General features: G+C 33.6%; 1 protein-coding gene across 1 annotated transcript in view; it reads left to right on the top strand.

Annotated features, from left to right (window-relative positions):
- Positions 1-17,884, top strand: part of LOC150101329 (protein TSLIG3A-like) — a 143,562-nt gene that overhangs the window by 70,667 nt on the left and 55,011 nt on the right. The window contains exon 5 of the mRNA XM_090400022.1: positions 2,701-2,780. Within this exon, the coding sequence (XP_090256148.1) occupies positions 2,701-2,780 (80 nt within the window). The remainder of the gene's footprint in view (positions 1-2,700; positions 2,781-17,884) is intronic.

Here is a 17,884-nt window from a genome sequence, read left to right as displayed (position 1 = left end):
ACATAAATGACCATCTGATTTCAAGTCTTATCCTAGTTTTTTGATGACGGAACTCTCCATTCCTCTTCTTCATTTTAGAAAGCTTCAAGATTTTCTTTAACTAGTGTCTTAAGCAATGATCTTCTCACCATTATCAAGTATTTGTGAAGATGATCTATTTAATTTCAGTGCTATTAAAATGTCTTGTCTAATTTCCTGGAAGAAAGATCTTATTTCATCCCCTCTTACTTTTAATAATGATCTGATCTCCAATTCAGATCAGTTTCTCTTCTTGATTGTATACACAAGCAATCCACTAAGATGATCCCTCCATCTCACAGATTATGTCACACTTTCTCCTAAACAATATGCTTCTTATTTTAACAGGTACTTTCACGAGGTACTGCTCCTCCAAATTGACCACTACCATTCTTCTACTTTCCTGTAATCATGTTAGAACACAAGCAACGACTAGTGAAGATCCTTACACATTCTTCTTTCTCCATTATCATGTGGACAAGCACCCTGCACTTGTTTTGTGTTAGGTTGTGAATAAAAAGAATTTTTTTTTATATATCGTTCCTTCTCCATTTTAGGAAGCTTCATCAGATATAAATATCATCAGAAAGCTCAAGTCCATTTCAAATATTGATAAACAAATACTGTAGAAACATCCACATAATCAGCTGGTAGCTTCAGTGGCACATACACAGTGCATCCTACTCTTTGTTAATTGTTGAATTGTGCAGCAGGGCAAAATTTCATGGAAGTTAGGTATGTATTTCTGTATTCAAATTACTTTAAATGTTAGTAGCATTTGTGTCAAGGTGTTCTGGAAAAAAAACTATGTAGAGGATAGCATTGTAATGCTTAGTTAACTAAAATGTTTATTTTTGTTAGATTTCCTGTTTAGTTCTCTCCATCAGAACATTTCATCATGAAGGAGTGTGCATATATAGAGGAGACGACAATAAATCATTGACAGAATTCTTTAAGTTTGTTAAATAGAATTCAGTAGCCTAATATGCATTGTTTCTATAAAAATCACATAGTATATACCAGGCTGAGCACTAGTTACTACTTATTTGTTATTGCTTTATCACGTTTTTCATATTAGACATATTTCTGATATTTGCATTTTATATATAGACAGTCCCCAGGTTATGGATGACCCAACTTATGGCATTCCATACTTACAAACGGACTCCCAAGGCTCTCCATAAGGATAATTAATAATTCGGAAACTAGTTTCTTTCGCACATGCAAAGAAACCTGCACTTCACTGCATTATTGAAGCAGCTCTTCCCATTATTTGAAAGTCAAATTTAAGGGCCTGGGTCACATTTGCCATATTTGAAGATTGGTTCTTGAACTTTTATTACTGCTGTGGAACGTTATTGTTCGTAAAAGAAAATTCCCTTTAAAATTCTGCTTTTGCTGAACAGTGCTCCTGGACATCCAACATCTTTAGATGACCTACACCTTAATGTAAAGGTCATATTTTTACCACCTGACACTAAATCGTTCCCACAGCCAACAGACCAGGATAAGGCTTATTACTTACGGCGTACATTCCGCAAGCAGTCAGATGATGTGATGGCCTTGAGAGAATTATAACATTCATGATGCCATCAAAAACATTGCTGATTCTTAGGAGGAAGTGAAGCAATCAACAATTCAAGGGATGTTGAACAAACTGTGCCCTCAATTCTGTTATGATCAATTTCGTGGCTTCACAGAAAACATCGCCAAAGCTAGAAAAGCTGTGGTGGATAGTGGCAATGCACTGCAATTGGACATCAATGAAAATTGTGTCATTGACTTACTAGAGTCCCATTCACAAGAATTAACCAGTGAAGATCTTATGGAGATAGAGAAGCAGCTGATAGAACCACAAGAATCAGAAGATCCAGAGCCAAAAAAGTTTACAACAAAAGAATTAGCTGATTCCTTTCATCTCATTGCTAAGCTTGAGGAGCAAGATCCTAACATTCAGCTGTTTACAAAGGCTTACCATGCAAGTAGTGAGAACATCAGTTGCTACAAGGCCATTTATGAAGAAAGAAAGAAGGCTGTTAAAATGTGTTGTCTAATTTCCTGGAAGAAAGATCTTATTTCATCCCCCTGTTACTTTTAATAATGATCTGATCTCCAATTAAGATCACTTTCTCTTCTTGATCGTAAGTAAGTGGTAAGCTCCCCTTCTCCAGAAACAGAATCAAATCCTGATTCTCCAGCACCAGGTCCATCCTCTCTAGCATCATCTCCACCATCATCCTCCGATTAATGTTAGCCTACATTCTTTGTCTCAGAAATGCCCCTTCCAGTAAGCAAGAGATTGATGCAACCTTTAATATTCTTTTTTGAAATTTCTCCTATCAAAACTTTTTGTATGAGTTTGTTTTTATGTTCTGTTTGTTTGAATTAAAAGGAAGAGCACAATACTTTCTGTAATTACAGAATAAGGGTATTATTATTACAGTATTACACTGTATTGTTATTGCCACATATGAGCCATTATGGTATTGTTATAATTATTACTGCATGTGCGCTGTTCATCAGGGATCCGAGTTACGTACAATCCATCTTAAAGATCTTCTCAGGAACATATCTCGTTCGTAACCCAGGGACTGCCTGTACTTGAAATTCAGAGAAATTTGTGTTAGATTATAAAGATGATTATTCCATTGTAGGTGCAACATTATTTGTTATTTTTTTCAGATTTTTTGTGTTCAGAATTGCAGGCTGCACGCATGATAACTGTTAATAAGCCAGAAGCAAAAACCTTACAGGTGGAAATGGTGAGTTTTGTATAATCTAAATTTGAAATTTCTGCAAACTAGTTCTAATACTGTTTCATTTTCATCTAGTTTTTGGTCAGTAATATTAAGTTTTGATGCACATTAAATGATTGACTTTCAGTCTTTTTCCATTAGACATTGGTTAATTACAACTTTTGTTTTTTAGATGATAGGCTTGCAAGTTCTCATTTACCAAATTTTAAATGGAAAATCATCCTATATTCATAAAATTAATTGTTTCTTGTTGTTCAACTGTTTTGTCTTCATATTGTCAAGCAGATAGTTTCTTTACTGTCCCTGTAGTCTCTGCATGAATCTTTCCCAACCATGACACAGATGTTTGTCAGCTATCCTCTAACAGTATTAACACTTATGGCATGCTCAATGCCCAGTCTGACACTATCCTGCTAGTTTGATACCTATAGTGGCTTAAAAAAAGTAACGTTTGGTCTTTATAGGAGGATTTTTAGATTGGTACCATCAGGGGATTAAAGATCACATAATATATAGTAGGTTTTGCAGTCCCTTTAGTAGTTAATTCACATTAAAAAAACATAAGTAAATGTGTGGGTGGAAACCGGGTTTCATTTTAATAAGTATATTTTAGATATAGAACATGCCTCAATTTCCATTCAGAGGTTGCAGCCCACTCAGGCCGAGTTAAAGCTGATAAAGTTTATTGGAAACAAAAATTAAAAAGTGCTACAAATTTGAAAAAAATATCTTTTTAAATAATGCTGCAGAAAACTTTATCCTATTCTGTTTTTAATATTGAAATATACAACAGTGGGATAAATACAGTTTGAGAAAGAAACTTTTTGCATTTTTGCAAAAATGAACATATTTGATTCTCTGAATTTCACTGATGTAACTAATTTTATAATATGCATGTTCTAAGAGTGTGTTGGTCTACATATGGACCTTTCTGGGATAGCATCTGTTACCTGGAAAATTCATTATTTGAGTATTAATATTTCATCTAAGTATTGCTAGTTCACAAAAACAATCAGAATTTTTTTCCTCAAATACTGACAACTACTTAAAAAATTTGAGATGGTTATATGGTACGTATGGTATTGAAACATGGCCACTAACAAAAACGAATGATCAAGACTGGATTGCAGTGAGAGTAGTAGAAAGATCATCATCATACCTGTCAAGTATTTAGGCCTAGAGTGCCTGTTCCAGCTTAGAAGTCATCGTTGAATCTCTTAAGAGGACATCCTGGTTTTCTTTTTTTCCTAATGGTTTGTAATTTAAGGCTTTTGGTAATCTTTCTGTTTTTATTCTTTCAATGTGTTTCATCCACTTAGGTTTGTATTCTTTAATTTTTTCTATTAGTGATTCCTGATTTATTTCTTTTGTGATCAAATAGAGTATACTTTGCAGTTTTTCTCATAAACTTAATTTCAGCTGTTATTAATCTTTTTTTTTTATTTTGTTTTATTGTCCAGATTTCACTTCCATACAATAGGACTGGTAGGGCTAACGTATTGTATACTTTTAGTCTGGCTTGTTTTTGAACAAGGTTAGGTTTAAATATAGAGTTAATTACACCTGCTATTTTTAAATAATTTGCAATTTTTAGGTTTATATCTTTTTCATTTTCATATGTAATTATACATCCTAGATAGTTAAATGAATTCACCTGTTCTAAAATATTATCTATTACTATTTTAGCTCTTACTGGATCTTGCCCTTTAAAGGCCATCATTTTTGATTTTTCTGTTGATATTATCATTCCATAATCTTTGGCAATCTCATTTAAATTTAAAATATCTTTCTGTAAGTTATCTTCAGAATTTCTAATTATTATTTGGTCATAAGCAAAAAAGGAGAGTGTTAAAGTTCACGGTAGGAGAAAGCTTAATACTTTGATAGAAATTTTTATTCCATTTAATTAGTATTTCATTTAGATAAATATTAGATTTATTGAAACGGGACATCCTTTTGGCTACAGTGTGCAAAATAAAAATTGAGAAGATGGCAAAATATTCTAGAGCTATTTGAAAAAGCTTGGAAATTGAGGAAAGAGTAGTGCAAAAGAAGATCAAGATATTCTAGATGTGTGGAGAGATTACTTTGAAAGATTGTTCTATCACTTCTTGTTTCATTTAACAGTGGTAGAAAATGGTAAAGAGAAATGTACTCAGTGTCTATCAATACACGAGGTAGAAAAGCCATTTCAAGGAATAAGCCGAAAGAAATTTTCTGAGAAATTGTACTGTGGAATAAGTTTACTCATCAGCTATGGAAACCCTTCTCTTTGAATGGTCGCACAAGATAGGGGAGGGGGGGCATTTCCCATTTGGTTGTGTTTGTTATGATCAGGGGCGCGCCAGTAGTGTCCGGTGCCTGTGTGCAAAACTTTAGTTGGCACCCCTATACCCCCCCCCCCCAATTAAAAAAAAAAAAACACTTTATAAAAACGTTATTTTTAATATTTGATGCTGTTGGATCCTACTTCGTCTTAATCTATACCTTGGATCCGTCATGATTACTATTACGATGTTCTTAACCAAAATAGAAGGTTGCTAGTTGATTTCTAATTCAAATATAGAGAAAATTTGTATTTAAAGACTGCGCCACTCTATATATGAATTAGTTCAGGAACTGAAGAAAAACCAACTCACAACTATCTCTCCTTTATATGATATTATTATATATACTGGCCGAGAATATTTAACTTACTTAATTTACCCGCATTGGTTCGAATATTTAATGAATGGTGCAGTAAAAGAGATTCAGGCAAAACACAACTTTTGATTAACAAAAACAAACATTTAATTTTAAAATCACAAATTTTACACTTAAATTCAAATCAGTAATTAAGATATCACAAACATTTTAACTTCTCTGATAAATTCAATCATACAACTCAGACAATGATAAATCTGTTATCTCTATAATACAGTCTTCTCACAGTTCCTTAAGTTCCAAATATGACAAAATTTGCAGTAACACCTCTTCACAAACAAACACTTTTAAATTTACACTTCAGCTAATTTCCGCAATAGTTACTGTTAGTATAGGGAAATTCTGGGACGAAACTCACACGCTTCTCTGTATAGAATTATTAAAGGTTGGAATAATCTTACCGATAATCTTCTATCTTCATCTACTTATACATATACACTTTTTACAACTGTAAACACTTTAAACAGTAAACGGCACTCATTAAATAAATTCTTCTAAGCAACAACTGAATTAATCATCAGTCACAATACGCATAAATAAACGTTGTTGCACAAAGTACTACTGATCACTCATGAAATGAGGCAACACACAATAATTCCTTAACTTTAGGTTTTATATGCACAGTTGTTCATTCCTCCAGCATTCAATTAATTCTTTAGGCCCCATAATTCTAAACACAGCTAACGGTAAACTTCAATTTTACAGCCTCTACTATTCTAGTAACTCTGTGCTTTATTTCAAGATTCTGTGTGTCCTTGACAGGTCGGCCCTGAAATTAAATATCAACTCAAGTATTGCTAGTCTATTCAGTAGTCACTCAGCTGTCTTCTGTAGCTATAATTGTTATTCTACAACTTATTAGCTAACGGCCTCTCGACTAGTAGACTTTATTTAGCTGCTTGAGTGACTTGCCGACTTGCTATTATCGCACTGTGATTCCCGAATGCCAAATGCTCCGATTCTAACCTAATGCCAATCCTCTCCTTTCTCTCTCTAATCTATTTCTCTCTTAATAATAATAATTTCCAGCGTTCTTCCTTTTTATATTCATTCTTCCCGCCTAAATTATTCTCATGATTTCTTTCTAAAACTCTTTTCAATAAACCTTCTCCCCACGTGCTGTTCCAAAACGTGCTCGCTCACTTACATACGTCTCTAAGACAAAAAAACAAAACATAATAAAATTGAGCTATTACATAACGTTAAATTTCTACAAATAGGAATAAATAGAGAATATTTACATTTCAATTAATGCGCAGTTAAATTATCAAATACAAATTCTTATAATATTAACATAGTAATAATTAAAATAGCTTAATAATATTTAATGCAGTCTTTTCATTATTAATACATATATCTTTGATTAAACAATTAGATATTAGACAAAATTAAGGTAGTTATATGAATATTAAAATTGTAAAATGAGTTGTTTACATTAAATAATATTTACAAGTCTAGCCTTTGTGATGGAAGAGCATGTTGGATTCTGAAGCAAATAATAATTACTCCAATCTCTATATATTCAGAATCCAACAATGCCAATAAAGTGAGTATTTCATTTTGAATTTTATCTCCTAAATAGGAGGGCATATTTTTAAAGTCAGGATCATTAGCTACACGTCGTGTGCGTTCCGATATAAAAGGATCAAACTTTTCTAACTTCATAATGCATTTTAAAAAATTGCCATTGTTGTGATCGTAAAGTTTATTGCTTACCACCAAGAGCTAGATTTTGTTTGCCTAAAAACTGTACTATAAAAATTATTATTTTTATAACTTCATACCAACATTTCCTTTCATTATCTAAAACTGTTTGTTGCAAATGATCAATACAAGTTTTATTTTTTAAGGATGTAATTAATTCTGTCCATTTTTTGTAATTGTTCAAATGATTTAAATTTTTCTCGTGACGATTCAGGTACATTGCAAGATGTTGCCTATATTCTGCTGATAACAGCAGAATATAGAATAAAGTTAAAAACAGCAGCAGATTTTCTTATATATGTTTAGAGCAAATGCGAGTGTAAACAAGATTAAACAAATTCAAACGCACGTCGTCCTGTAAACAGTAAACTCATGCAAGTTCAAGTTTTTACTTGTTTATGCTGAACTACTTGTTAGAACTAGGATCAGAATAAAATAAGATCTTAAGGAATAATAAAAAATAAGTGATTATAAATAATCTGTAAAACAAATCTATAAAATATAATTAAAATTTAAATAAAAATGTAATTTATTTTGATATAATTAATGAATAATTTTTTTTTAAGTATTCCCTCCTCACCTGAAATCTTTGGTGCCTTTACTATCTTGGTGCGTGTGTGCATCGCACACATTGCACATATTGCTGCCATGCCCCTGGTTACGATGCATGTAACAGGAATTCTTCTGCTTCAGCCAGCCAAATACTGAAGCAAAACTGAATATTCTGCACATCCCTACATTAAACACCTGTTATGTTTGGCTGACATTTCCTCTCCCATTTTATTTAAGTTGACACACTTCAGTTCTCTTCTAAAATCTTCATTTTTAATATAATTCTGCAAGATGTCATCTGTTTACCCCCTAATTTTTCTCAATATCTCTGATGCAATCTTTGTCAAATTTTTTTTTTCATTTCCAACCTGACTCTCATATCCATAAGTTGAAATTGCTTTTAATGTACTAGTTTAAGATGTATTGTCTTATATTACAGTGCAGTGTTTTGACTAATCTCTTCATTATTCCATATTACTCTATTTACTTGGCACTCCATCACGCTAACTTTGCTTAAGTTTTTGGTGTATTTCCATATTTGCCATGTTCCATGTAAACTGGCCTAAATAGCTGAAATATTTTATATGTTCTATTGGTTCTCCATGTTATTGTTTTCATAGTTTTAGTTTTCATTGTTAATTTTTGTGCTAATTGTGTTACTGCAGTTATTTGATTTAGTGAATGATTTAGAAGAATAACATCTACATAAAGTAAAGAGCTCAGTTCAATCTCTCAGATCTTGATATATTTAATGCTACATTTCTTTTATAATGCAATCCATATATTGCATGAATAACACATACAAGAAGGTAGTCTTATATCAGATTTTACTGCACTCCATCTTCTTGTTTAAGTTTGAATAATGGCTAACCGTGAGCAGACATATAAATACAAAATTAATAATGGAAAAACTCACGTAAAAAGATTATTTAATAGTATAATTTTCACCTTCGTGTCACAGGCATCTTCAGTGCATTTTAAGCTCAAATTAAACAAAGCTAACAATTCATAAAAGCACCACCTAAGTAGCTAGTGTAAGATAACTAAAAAGGTCAATAAATTTCCTAACAAAAAAAAAAAAATTATATATACAATAAAAAGTTAGGAAAGATTAACTGAATTATAAAGTACTATCTCCCATAAAGGGGATAGACGTAAACCATCAGATCTGTTTAAGTTAGGCGAGTGAAGTAAAGTTTCACATGTTTCTTTATAAAGCTGTTCCATGAGGAACCAACTTTTGTGGAGGACTTGTCTTTTTCCAATCAACTCTATGTCTAGTGATCATGGCATGTTCTGCAAGTCCAGACTGTTCAGCTTGAATATTGTTCTTCTAGCCGAATAGAGGCAGATCTTCCTGTTTGTCCAAAATAAAATAATCCACAAGAGCAAGGAATCTGGTAAACACCTGGATAATTAAAATGTGGAAGCTTGTCCTTAGGAGAAGTGAGAAAGGTGGAGATTTTTCTGAATAGTCAAAAGGCAACAAAAATATTCAGTGGTTTTAAAACTTTTGCTATACGTTCACTAATGCCTTGTACATAGGTGATAGGAATGCACATTATTTCTTCTGTATTTGAAGAGGAAGACATTAAAACTACCCAAAGCTTTTTTGATGAAGGAATTTTTATATCCATTAGATAGAAAGGAAGAAGTAATATATTGTAGATCTTTCTGTAATAGATCGTCTGAAGAACAAAAGGAGTGGGCACGATGAACCAGTGTTTTAATAGTTCCTGCCTTTTGACCAGGATGGTGATGAGATTCAGCATGGATATAATGGCCTGTATGAGTCTTCTTTCTATAGACTGAGAAATGTTGGTTACCATCTGGTTGACGAAGAATTAAAAAATCTAAAAAAGCTAACTGCTTATTTGATTCTACTTCTAAGGTGAACTGGATCCTAGGATGAAGTGCGTTTAAGTTATTCAAGGTAGGAAGGAATATGAGAAAAAAATGTCTCTATTACTCTGTGACTATTTAACTTATAGGCCTCTTACATCAGATCCTACCGGGAGCCAATTGAAGAAACTTAATTCTCTTATAGATAATGTATCTACATGGAATGAAGATCAAAAGAAAAAACTTAAAACTTCTTCGGTGTTCCACCTAGATTGTATGGTCTTCCGAAAGTTCATAAATCAGGCATTCTGTTGAGGCCAGTTGCAGATTGCATAGGTTGTCCCACTTACAAAATCTCAAAATTTTTATCAAATTTACTCTCCACTTCAACTAGAAGAACCGATACTTATATAAAAAATACTTTGGATTTCAAAAATAAAATTTCAGATCTTCATTTGGTCGTTTCTGATATCATGATCAGTTTAGATGTTGTTTCTTTATTTACAAATGTGCCTCTTTCTGAAAGCATTGAATTACTGCAACAAGAATTTCCTTCAGACATCGTAAAATCATTTGATTTTGTAATACATTCTGGTTATTTTGTCCTTTTAAAATAAGTTATATCAACAAATTGAAGGAACAGCAATGGGCAATCCTCTTTCTCCTGCTATCTCCAATTTCTTTATGGAACATTTTGAACAATGTATCTTTGACAACATTTCTCTCAGACCATCTCATTGGTTCAGATATGTCGATGACATTTTTGCTATATGGAATGGCTCTTCTGATGAACTTCAACAATTTCTCACTAAGTTAAATGCACTTCATCCTAGGATCCAGTTTACCCTAGAAGTAGAATCAAATAAGCAGTTAATGTTTATGGGAGATGGTACTTTTTTTTTATTAGGAAATTTATTGACCTTTTTAGTTATCTTACACTAGCTACTTAGGTGGTGCTTTTTGGAATTGTCAGTTATTATTTAATTTGAGCATAAATGTACTGAAGATGCCTGGAACACAGAGGCAAAAATTATACCATTAAATAATCTTTTTACGTGAGTTTTTCCGTTATTAATTTTGTATTTATCTTCTTGTTTTTCCTTCAAATGTACATTATAGATTACTCTTTAATATCCCATTTACACTATATAACTGTCATTTTAAAGTGTTTTTGTTTTTCTCTTGGCATCTTGTAATGGTTTTTCAGTTTCTACAAAACTAGAAATTTTTTGCTTTTAAATATTAAATGTAAGAATCCATACCCACACACATACTAGATTAAGAAAGCAGAGGATACCCCACTGCTTTGGCAAGAATTGATATTCAGAATTAACACTTAACCTTATAAATTCAAGGAGCTATAAAAACTTGTTCAGGAGTAGGCTTTTCCAAACATCCATACTCATGGTGTGATTTAAACCACAACCTGTTGGTTGGAGAGCAGTTGTGCTATCCACTTGGCCATCTAGGCTGGTGATTTTTCTCTGTATTCTCTCAGTATAGCTTCTGATTTATTTTCCAGGAACCTTTGATATGATTTTTTTATTTTCTAGGACTTCACTTTATTTTCATGAGTCCACTAGAATTCTGATTTTTCTGTCCATTGTTTAAGTGGGAAATATCTTAGCTGGCATGATATCTCATCATATTGTATAATCATTTTTGTTTTGGATTTAAGCTGATGCAGATTATAATTTGTGGCTAGAAGAAGTTCTCTACATTCCTTGCAAGACTGTGTGGAGGTATCTTCCCCACAACCCATATTTCTGAAATACGTTGCTCGTTTTGCTATTTAGTAACCAACAGGAAATATTTTTTTCATTTTTTATCCTGCTCATGAAAAATCATCACTTTTTATATGAAATCTCATGTACATTTATATTTTAGTCAATTCTGAAAAATTATTTCCATTTATTAAACTTCTTTTACTACCAGCAGATTTATGGGATATTATCGATAGACTTAGATTCAACAAAACCGTAGCTGTTTCCAATAAAAAGAAATATAATTTGATTAAAAAATTTAACTTGCTTCAACAAGAAAAAGAAAAACATCTAGCCCACTCAAAAATTGTCATTAATCTTTCCTCCACAGCCTTATCTAGCATCTAAAAGAATCTCTTAGTGAGATGTTTTAATTTTGCCTTATCCTCACAGAACATTTCAAAGGTACACATTGAAAAAAAGAATATGCAATCTTTCAAGAGACTGCAGACTCCATTCACATTAAAACTTCAGCTTTATTACTTAAAACTAAATTATCATCTACAAACATACTGAAATTGGAGTTAACAGCTCCTAAAGAATCACGATGAGATAAAAACACAGTAATAGTTACACCAGGCCAGTTGAATGCAACAGTGGTTATGAACACATTCTAACACTTACTTATACTTAGACAAGGATCCCACATGGCATACTCATAATGAAACTGATGATTTGATCAAAAAGTTACCTAATTGGCCTGAAGAATTTTTAAAAAAATTTATCATCTAAACATCTATTACTCCCAAGAGTTTATAGAGTACCAAAATGCACAAAAAAAGATATTCCGTTACAGCCACTTGTAAATGGGAGAGATTCCCCAACTTCAAACTTGGCAAAGCATCTGTCGAACCTGGTAGCTCTGCACATAGGAAAGACATAATCATATGTGAAGAATAGCTTACATTTATTGAAAAGGTAAGATTTAAGTATAGACCTTTCTGACATCATAGCAAGTTCAGATGTAGTCAGTCTCTTCACAATGTACCTAGGGATGACACAGTGGCAGTGGTGTATCTAGGGGATGGTGGAGGGCACGGTCCGTCCCGGGTGACACTATGGACCTTTTTGAACTTTTGCAGTATATTCTAAAATACAGCCTCGAGAACTTAGTTCCAAATATTGTAATACTACTGTGAATTTTCCTCACATTTGCTGTAAGTGTTGCTAGTTGTGAGAGGAATTTTTCTAAATTAAAATTGATTAACAATTACCTACATTACTATGAAATAGACTTCGCCAATTCCATTCGACGATTTTGCTAACAGAAAAGCAAGAAAAATAACATTTTTCTTGCTTTTAGAATGTTGGAATTAACGTTTTATTACAAAAATAAACATAGTGTTTTAATTTATTTCCCTAAATTTTCCAAAAAGTTGTTTTTCCCACCAGACAAACTATTCAAATGCTGTATGGAAAACACTTTTTTTCATATTTCAGGACAAACATTGGGAACAGAAAGAATTTGCTATGGGTTCCCCTGCCTATCTCTAGCCCTGACCAACCTCTTTATGGAAAATTTTGAAACAAATGCTATTAAAAACATCACAAGAAGCCAAAAACTTGGTTACATTACATCGATGATATTTTTGTTATTTGGGCAGGAATAATGGATAACTTAGTTCATTTCAAAGACTATTTAAACAGCTTGCATCCCAATATAAAATTCACTCTTGAACTAGAAAATCACAAAAAAGTTACCATTCCTTAATATCCTTGTCAAAATAAACAAAGAAAGCAAAAGATTGTCCTTTTCAGTATACAGAAAATCTACCACAACTGGAATATTTTTGCATGCCACTTCACACCATCTTCCATTACAAAGATTGGCATGATTAAAACATTATGAGATAGAGCATACAATATGTCCAGTACATCAATTAACAGGAATAAACTGCACTACCTGAGACATAACCTCATCCTCAATGGGGTATGAATGTAATACGATCAACAAAATTCTTAATACACCTTCAACAGCTCTTTTGCTTAAGATTTTAAAAATGCAGTCATGCTTCCTTGCATCAAGAATGTTACAAAGTGGCAAAGTTACTCCATCATTAGAACATGAAAGTGGCTTTTTACCATTACATAAAATCTCCAGATTCTTACATCCACCTAAACCTCTACATCATGAAAAAAAACAGGTGTTTATGAGAGTCATTGCTTTTGCAACATTTGCTCTGTAGGCCTAATGGGAAGTCTTGGTAGATCCACATACCTGAATACAATAAGAGACAAAAAAAAAAAAAAAAAAAAAAAGAACACAGCATAAATCAGGTTTGGTCCCATAAAACTACCATAGGCTATCAAGTAGTTTGGCAACAAACAAAAACAAAATGTGGGGATCCTTAGCATTTGGAAGGTTTCCTTGAACTTTCTTGTAAAACAATTATGATCATATAAGCTTCAAGGAAGCCTTCCAAATGCTAAGGATCCCCACACAATCTAACAAAAATCAATGCTTAATCCTAACACCAAGATTGATCTGCTTTCATTAAAATTCTAACTGTCATGGACCTAGGATATGGCACATGCAATGCTACAGAATGTGACAGCAACAGCTAGCATTGTTTCAACATGTATATAGTAATTAATTTGTTTTTTTAATTCTGGTTACTTATATGTACCAATTGTGGAGTTCTGATACCATCTAGTATGTGTAGTTAATAGTACAACTATTTTTTTGTACAACCTTTGCTAATACCCCTGACAACATATGACTTACAAAACTTTTAGTGTTATATTTGTTTAGTTTTATTGAACTTGTTATTTATCTAAAATAAGGGTCAAAGCTGTATAACTGAGAGGAGACCTCCACATAGCCTTTAAAGGAATGCAGAGAACCGACCAGGGCTTCTGACCTAATGTCCAATCCTCACCTTCTCGTGGTGCACCCTGTTGGGTATCTACTTTGATACTGAACGAACGAGGATGCTCTGGCAATTTGGGATTTAGCCGACCAAATCGTATTCTTATTGGTTAAACCAAAATAAAAAATGATGGTACAACATGACAAAATTTCATGCCAGCTGAGGCGTCGCCTGGTTAAACAAGGCCCCCGTTGTTTTCGCCAGGGAACCAGGGCGAACAGCAAAAAGTCAGCTACTGGAACAAATCTGAAAATAAACCCCAACTCAACATCACCAGAGTTAAAGATCGGTACTATCAATGTAAGACGCCTGAATGGCAAAGAAATGGAGCTAGCTGAGGAATTAGATAAGTACCATATCGACATAATAGGGGTGACTGAAACAAAAAAGACCAAAACTGGTGAGATCTTTCTGAGCATTAAATACAAAATGTTATATTCAGGCAATGACAATCAAGGAAAAGAAGGAGTAGCCATAGTATTCAACACAAAATACGAGGCTAATCTTCTTGAATGGCAGTCAGTCTCAAGTAGAGTAATGTGGGAAATACGATAATGGGGAACTGGACAATGAGACTTATTTGTGCCTATGGTCCCACAGAAGGTTCAACGAAGGTAGAAGTGGAGGAATTTTTTGATGCTTTAGAAAAAGCAACTGACACAATGAAAAAGGAAAAGTTGGTCCTTGTTGGAGATCTAAATAGCAGAGTAGGAAATGATTGTGAGACATACAAAAATATTTTGGGAAACTTTGGAGAAAAGAGCAAAGCTAATAATAATGGCAAATATCTGTTGGATTTCTGCTCAGGACATGGACTGGTTATTACTAACACTATGTTCCAACATAAAAATATGCACAAATTCACATGGAGAGAAGAAGCAAGGAATAAGAAAAGTCTCATTGACTATGTTATTGTTGATGGTGATGTTTTTTCCCTGGTACAGGACACCAGAGTGTACAGAGGATTTAAAATTGGAAGTAATCACTATTTAGTCTTGAGCAGGATAAAATTGAATTTCATATTGAAAAGAATAACATGTAAGAAAGTTTTAAAGCGAATAAAAGTTGAGCAGCTCTCATATGTGAACTGTAGACTAAAATACAGAAAGATTATTGAAAAGAAAATGAAAGAGTTTGAGAATAGGAATCAAACCTTGGAGATTCGGTGGCAAACTCTGAAGAAAACATTGATTGATTCTGCCAGAGAGGCATGTGGTGAGGTTGTGTGCAAGGATAAAAAAATCAGAACTCCCTGGTGGACACAGGAAGTTAAAGAGGCAGTGAAGGAAAAGAAGAAAGCATATCAAAAGTTCCTGGCAAATAAGTCAGCTTTTACTCTTACAGAATACAGAAATAAATGTAAGAAAGCTAAACAGTGTGTAAAACTAGCTAAACAAAAGTCATGGGAGGACTTTGGCAAGAATATAGAAAATAAATATCAAGAAGGTGGCAAGATATTCTGGAGGTTGTTGAAGAAGCTTAGGAAAGAGTGCTGTAAAAGGAGTTAGAGATGATAAAGGTGACATGAAAACAGGAGAAAAAGATATCCTTGAAGTATGGAGTAATTACTTTGAAAAACTGCTAAATGAAACAAGCAGTGATGACAGCACAGTGATAAAAAAACACTGACCAGGCATGCAGTCAGGAATACATATCCATACTTGAAGTAGAAAAAGCCATCAAAGGCTTGAAATGTGGAAAGGCAGCAGGAGTAGATGATATTCAACCAGAAATGCTGAAGTATGGTGGTATAAAAGTCTTACAGTGGCTGCACTGCATAGTTCAGAAAGCCTGGACAGAGGGACGAATTCCCGATGATTGGAGTAGTGCTCTCATAGTACCCATATATAAAAAGGGAAATAAAACTGAATGTGAGAATAACAGAGGTATTTCCCTACTGAGTGTTCCTGGCAAGATCTATGCAAGTATACTTGAGAAACGGTTGAGAAGAATTGTGGAAGAAAAGCTTGGTGAAGAACAAGCTGGATTCAGGCCAAATAGAGGCTGTCAGGATCAGATCTTCACTTTACGACAAATAGTTGAGAAAGCATGGGGATACAACAAAGATCTGTATTTAAGTTTTGTCGATTTGGAAAAGGCATATGACAAGGTGCCAAGAGAGAAGCTATTCAATACGCTGCAGTTATATGGTGTCAATGGGGCATTATATCAAGCAATACTTAGTCTTTATTTGAGTTGTAAGTCAGCAGTTAGAATTGAAGGAAGTACAGGAAGATGGTTTAATGTTAAATCTGGTGTGAGACAAGGATGTACATTATCCACTCTGTTATTCATTATCTATATGGATCACATTATGAAGGAATGTGGTATTAAACCTGATATCAAAATTGGAGATGTTGTTATACTTCTAAATAAATCCGCTACAAGTCTGCAAGATTCTCTGACTAAATTGAATAGCTGTTATAATAGATATGGTATGAAGGTCAGCAATAAAAAGGCAAAGACAATGAAAATAGGCAGAATCATTGAAAATGTCAACTGTGTTGTGAATGGAGAACCTGTGGAACAAGTAAAACTTCAGTAAAAATCGTGACTTAGGCACGATTTTTACTGAAGATGGTAAATTAAATATAGAAATAGACAACAGAATCAGCAAACATGGTATGGTGGGAAGTTAATTGAATAAATTCATATGGAATAAGAAAGAAATTAGTTGGAACACTAAATTAGCTGTATTGTATACAGCTAATTTAGTGTTCCAATTCAGTGTTCCTGTCTTGTATACAAAAATTGTATACAAGACAGTGTTCAAACCAGTTTTAACTTATGGATCTGAGAGCTGGGTCAGAAGTAAAACACTTCACCAAAGACCGCAGATATGAGAGTTCCTGAGAAAGATTAGAGGCGTGAACAGATGGGATCAATGGCAATATCATATTAAAAATGAGGATATTAGGAAAGAACTTGACATTGTCAGCATCCAGGATTGCGTTAGCAGAGCTAATCTCAGGTGGTATGGTCACTTAAATAGAATGGGAGAGGAAAGATTAGCAAAACAAGTGTTCTCTGCCAGGTTGGCAGGAAAACGACCCAGAGGAAGACCAAGATATAGGTGGATTGATACGGTACAAAGTGCCTTAGATGATAGAAATATAAGATCTGATAATGTTGGAGTCTTGACAAGTAACAGACTGATTTGGAGGAAATTTGTAGATAGGAAGTTAGTAATGATGTAATTTTTTCATGTAGTACTGTCATATCCAGTACACCCCTTGAGGGTATATGGCAGGAATTTGATGATGATGAAATGTTGGGCTTGTTACCAGACGCTGTCTACTAAACTCTATTATAAAATTAGTTTAATCCTTTATTCAAGTGTGAGCAAACAAAGTTTGCACCTGAAAGTATCTTCAGGACTGGGGTAAGGTGATACAACACCAGGTAACTCGTTGCAAAGGTGGAGCAAGCTACCAACTCTCCTATCTCTGTATCTCCTATAATGTAATGCAAAACATCTCCTTGTGGATATGTCTATCTAATGTTATGCATTAAGGGAAGGGCCAATACCCAGACTAGTTTCGACCTTTATTGAGGTCTCTTCAGTGGGAGCCAGGCCCAAGTGGAGATGGCTTTATCCAAGTGTGAGCAAACTTTGTTTTCTCACACTTGGATAAAGGATTAAACTAATTTTATTATATTAGCCTGATATCTCCAC

Source organism: Typopeltis vanoorti, chromosome 11 (assembly GCF_054136105.1).
Source record: "Typopeltis vanoorti isolate ZY-2024b chromosome 11, IOZ_Tvanoo_1.0, whole genome shotgun sequence".
In the NCBI taxonomy this organism is placed as follows: Eukaryota; Metazoa; Arthropoda; class Arachnida; order Uropygi; family Thelyphonidae; genus Typopeltis; species Typopeltis vanoorti.
The sequence above is the reverse complement of the archived record's forward strand: the minus strand, read 5'-3'. Positions and strand labels throughout refer to the sequence as shown.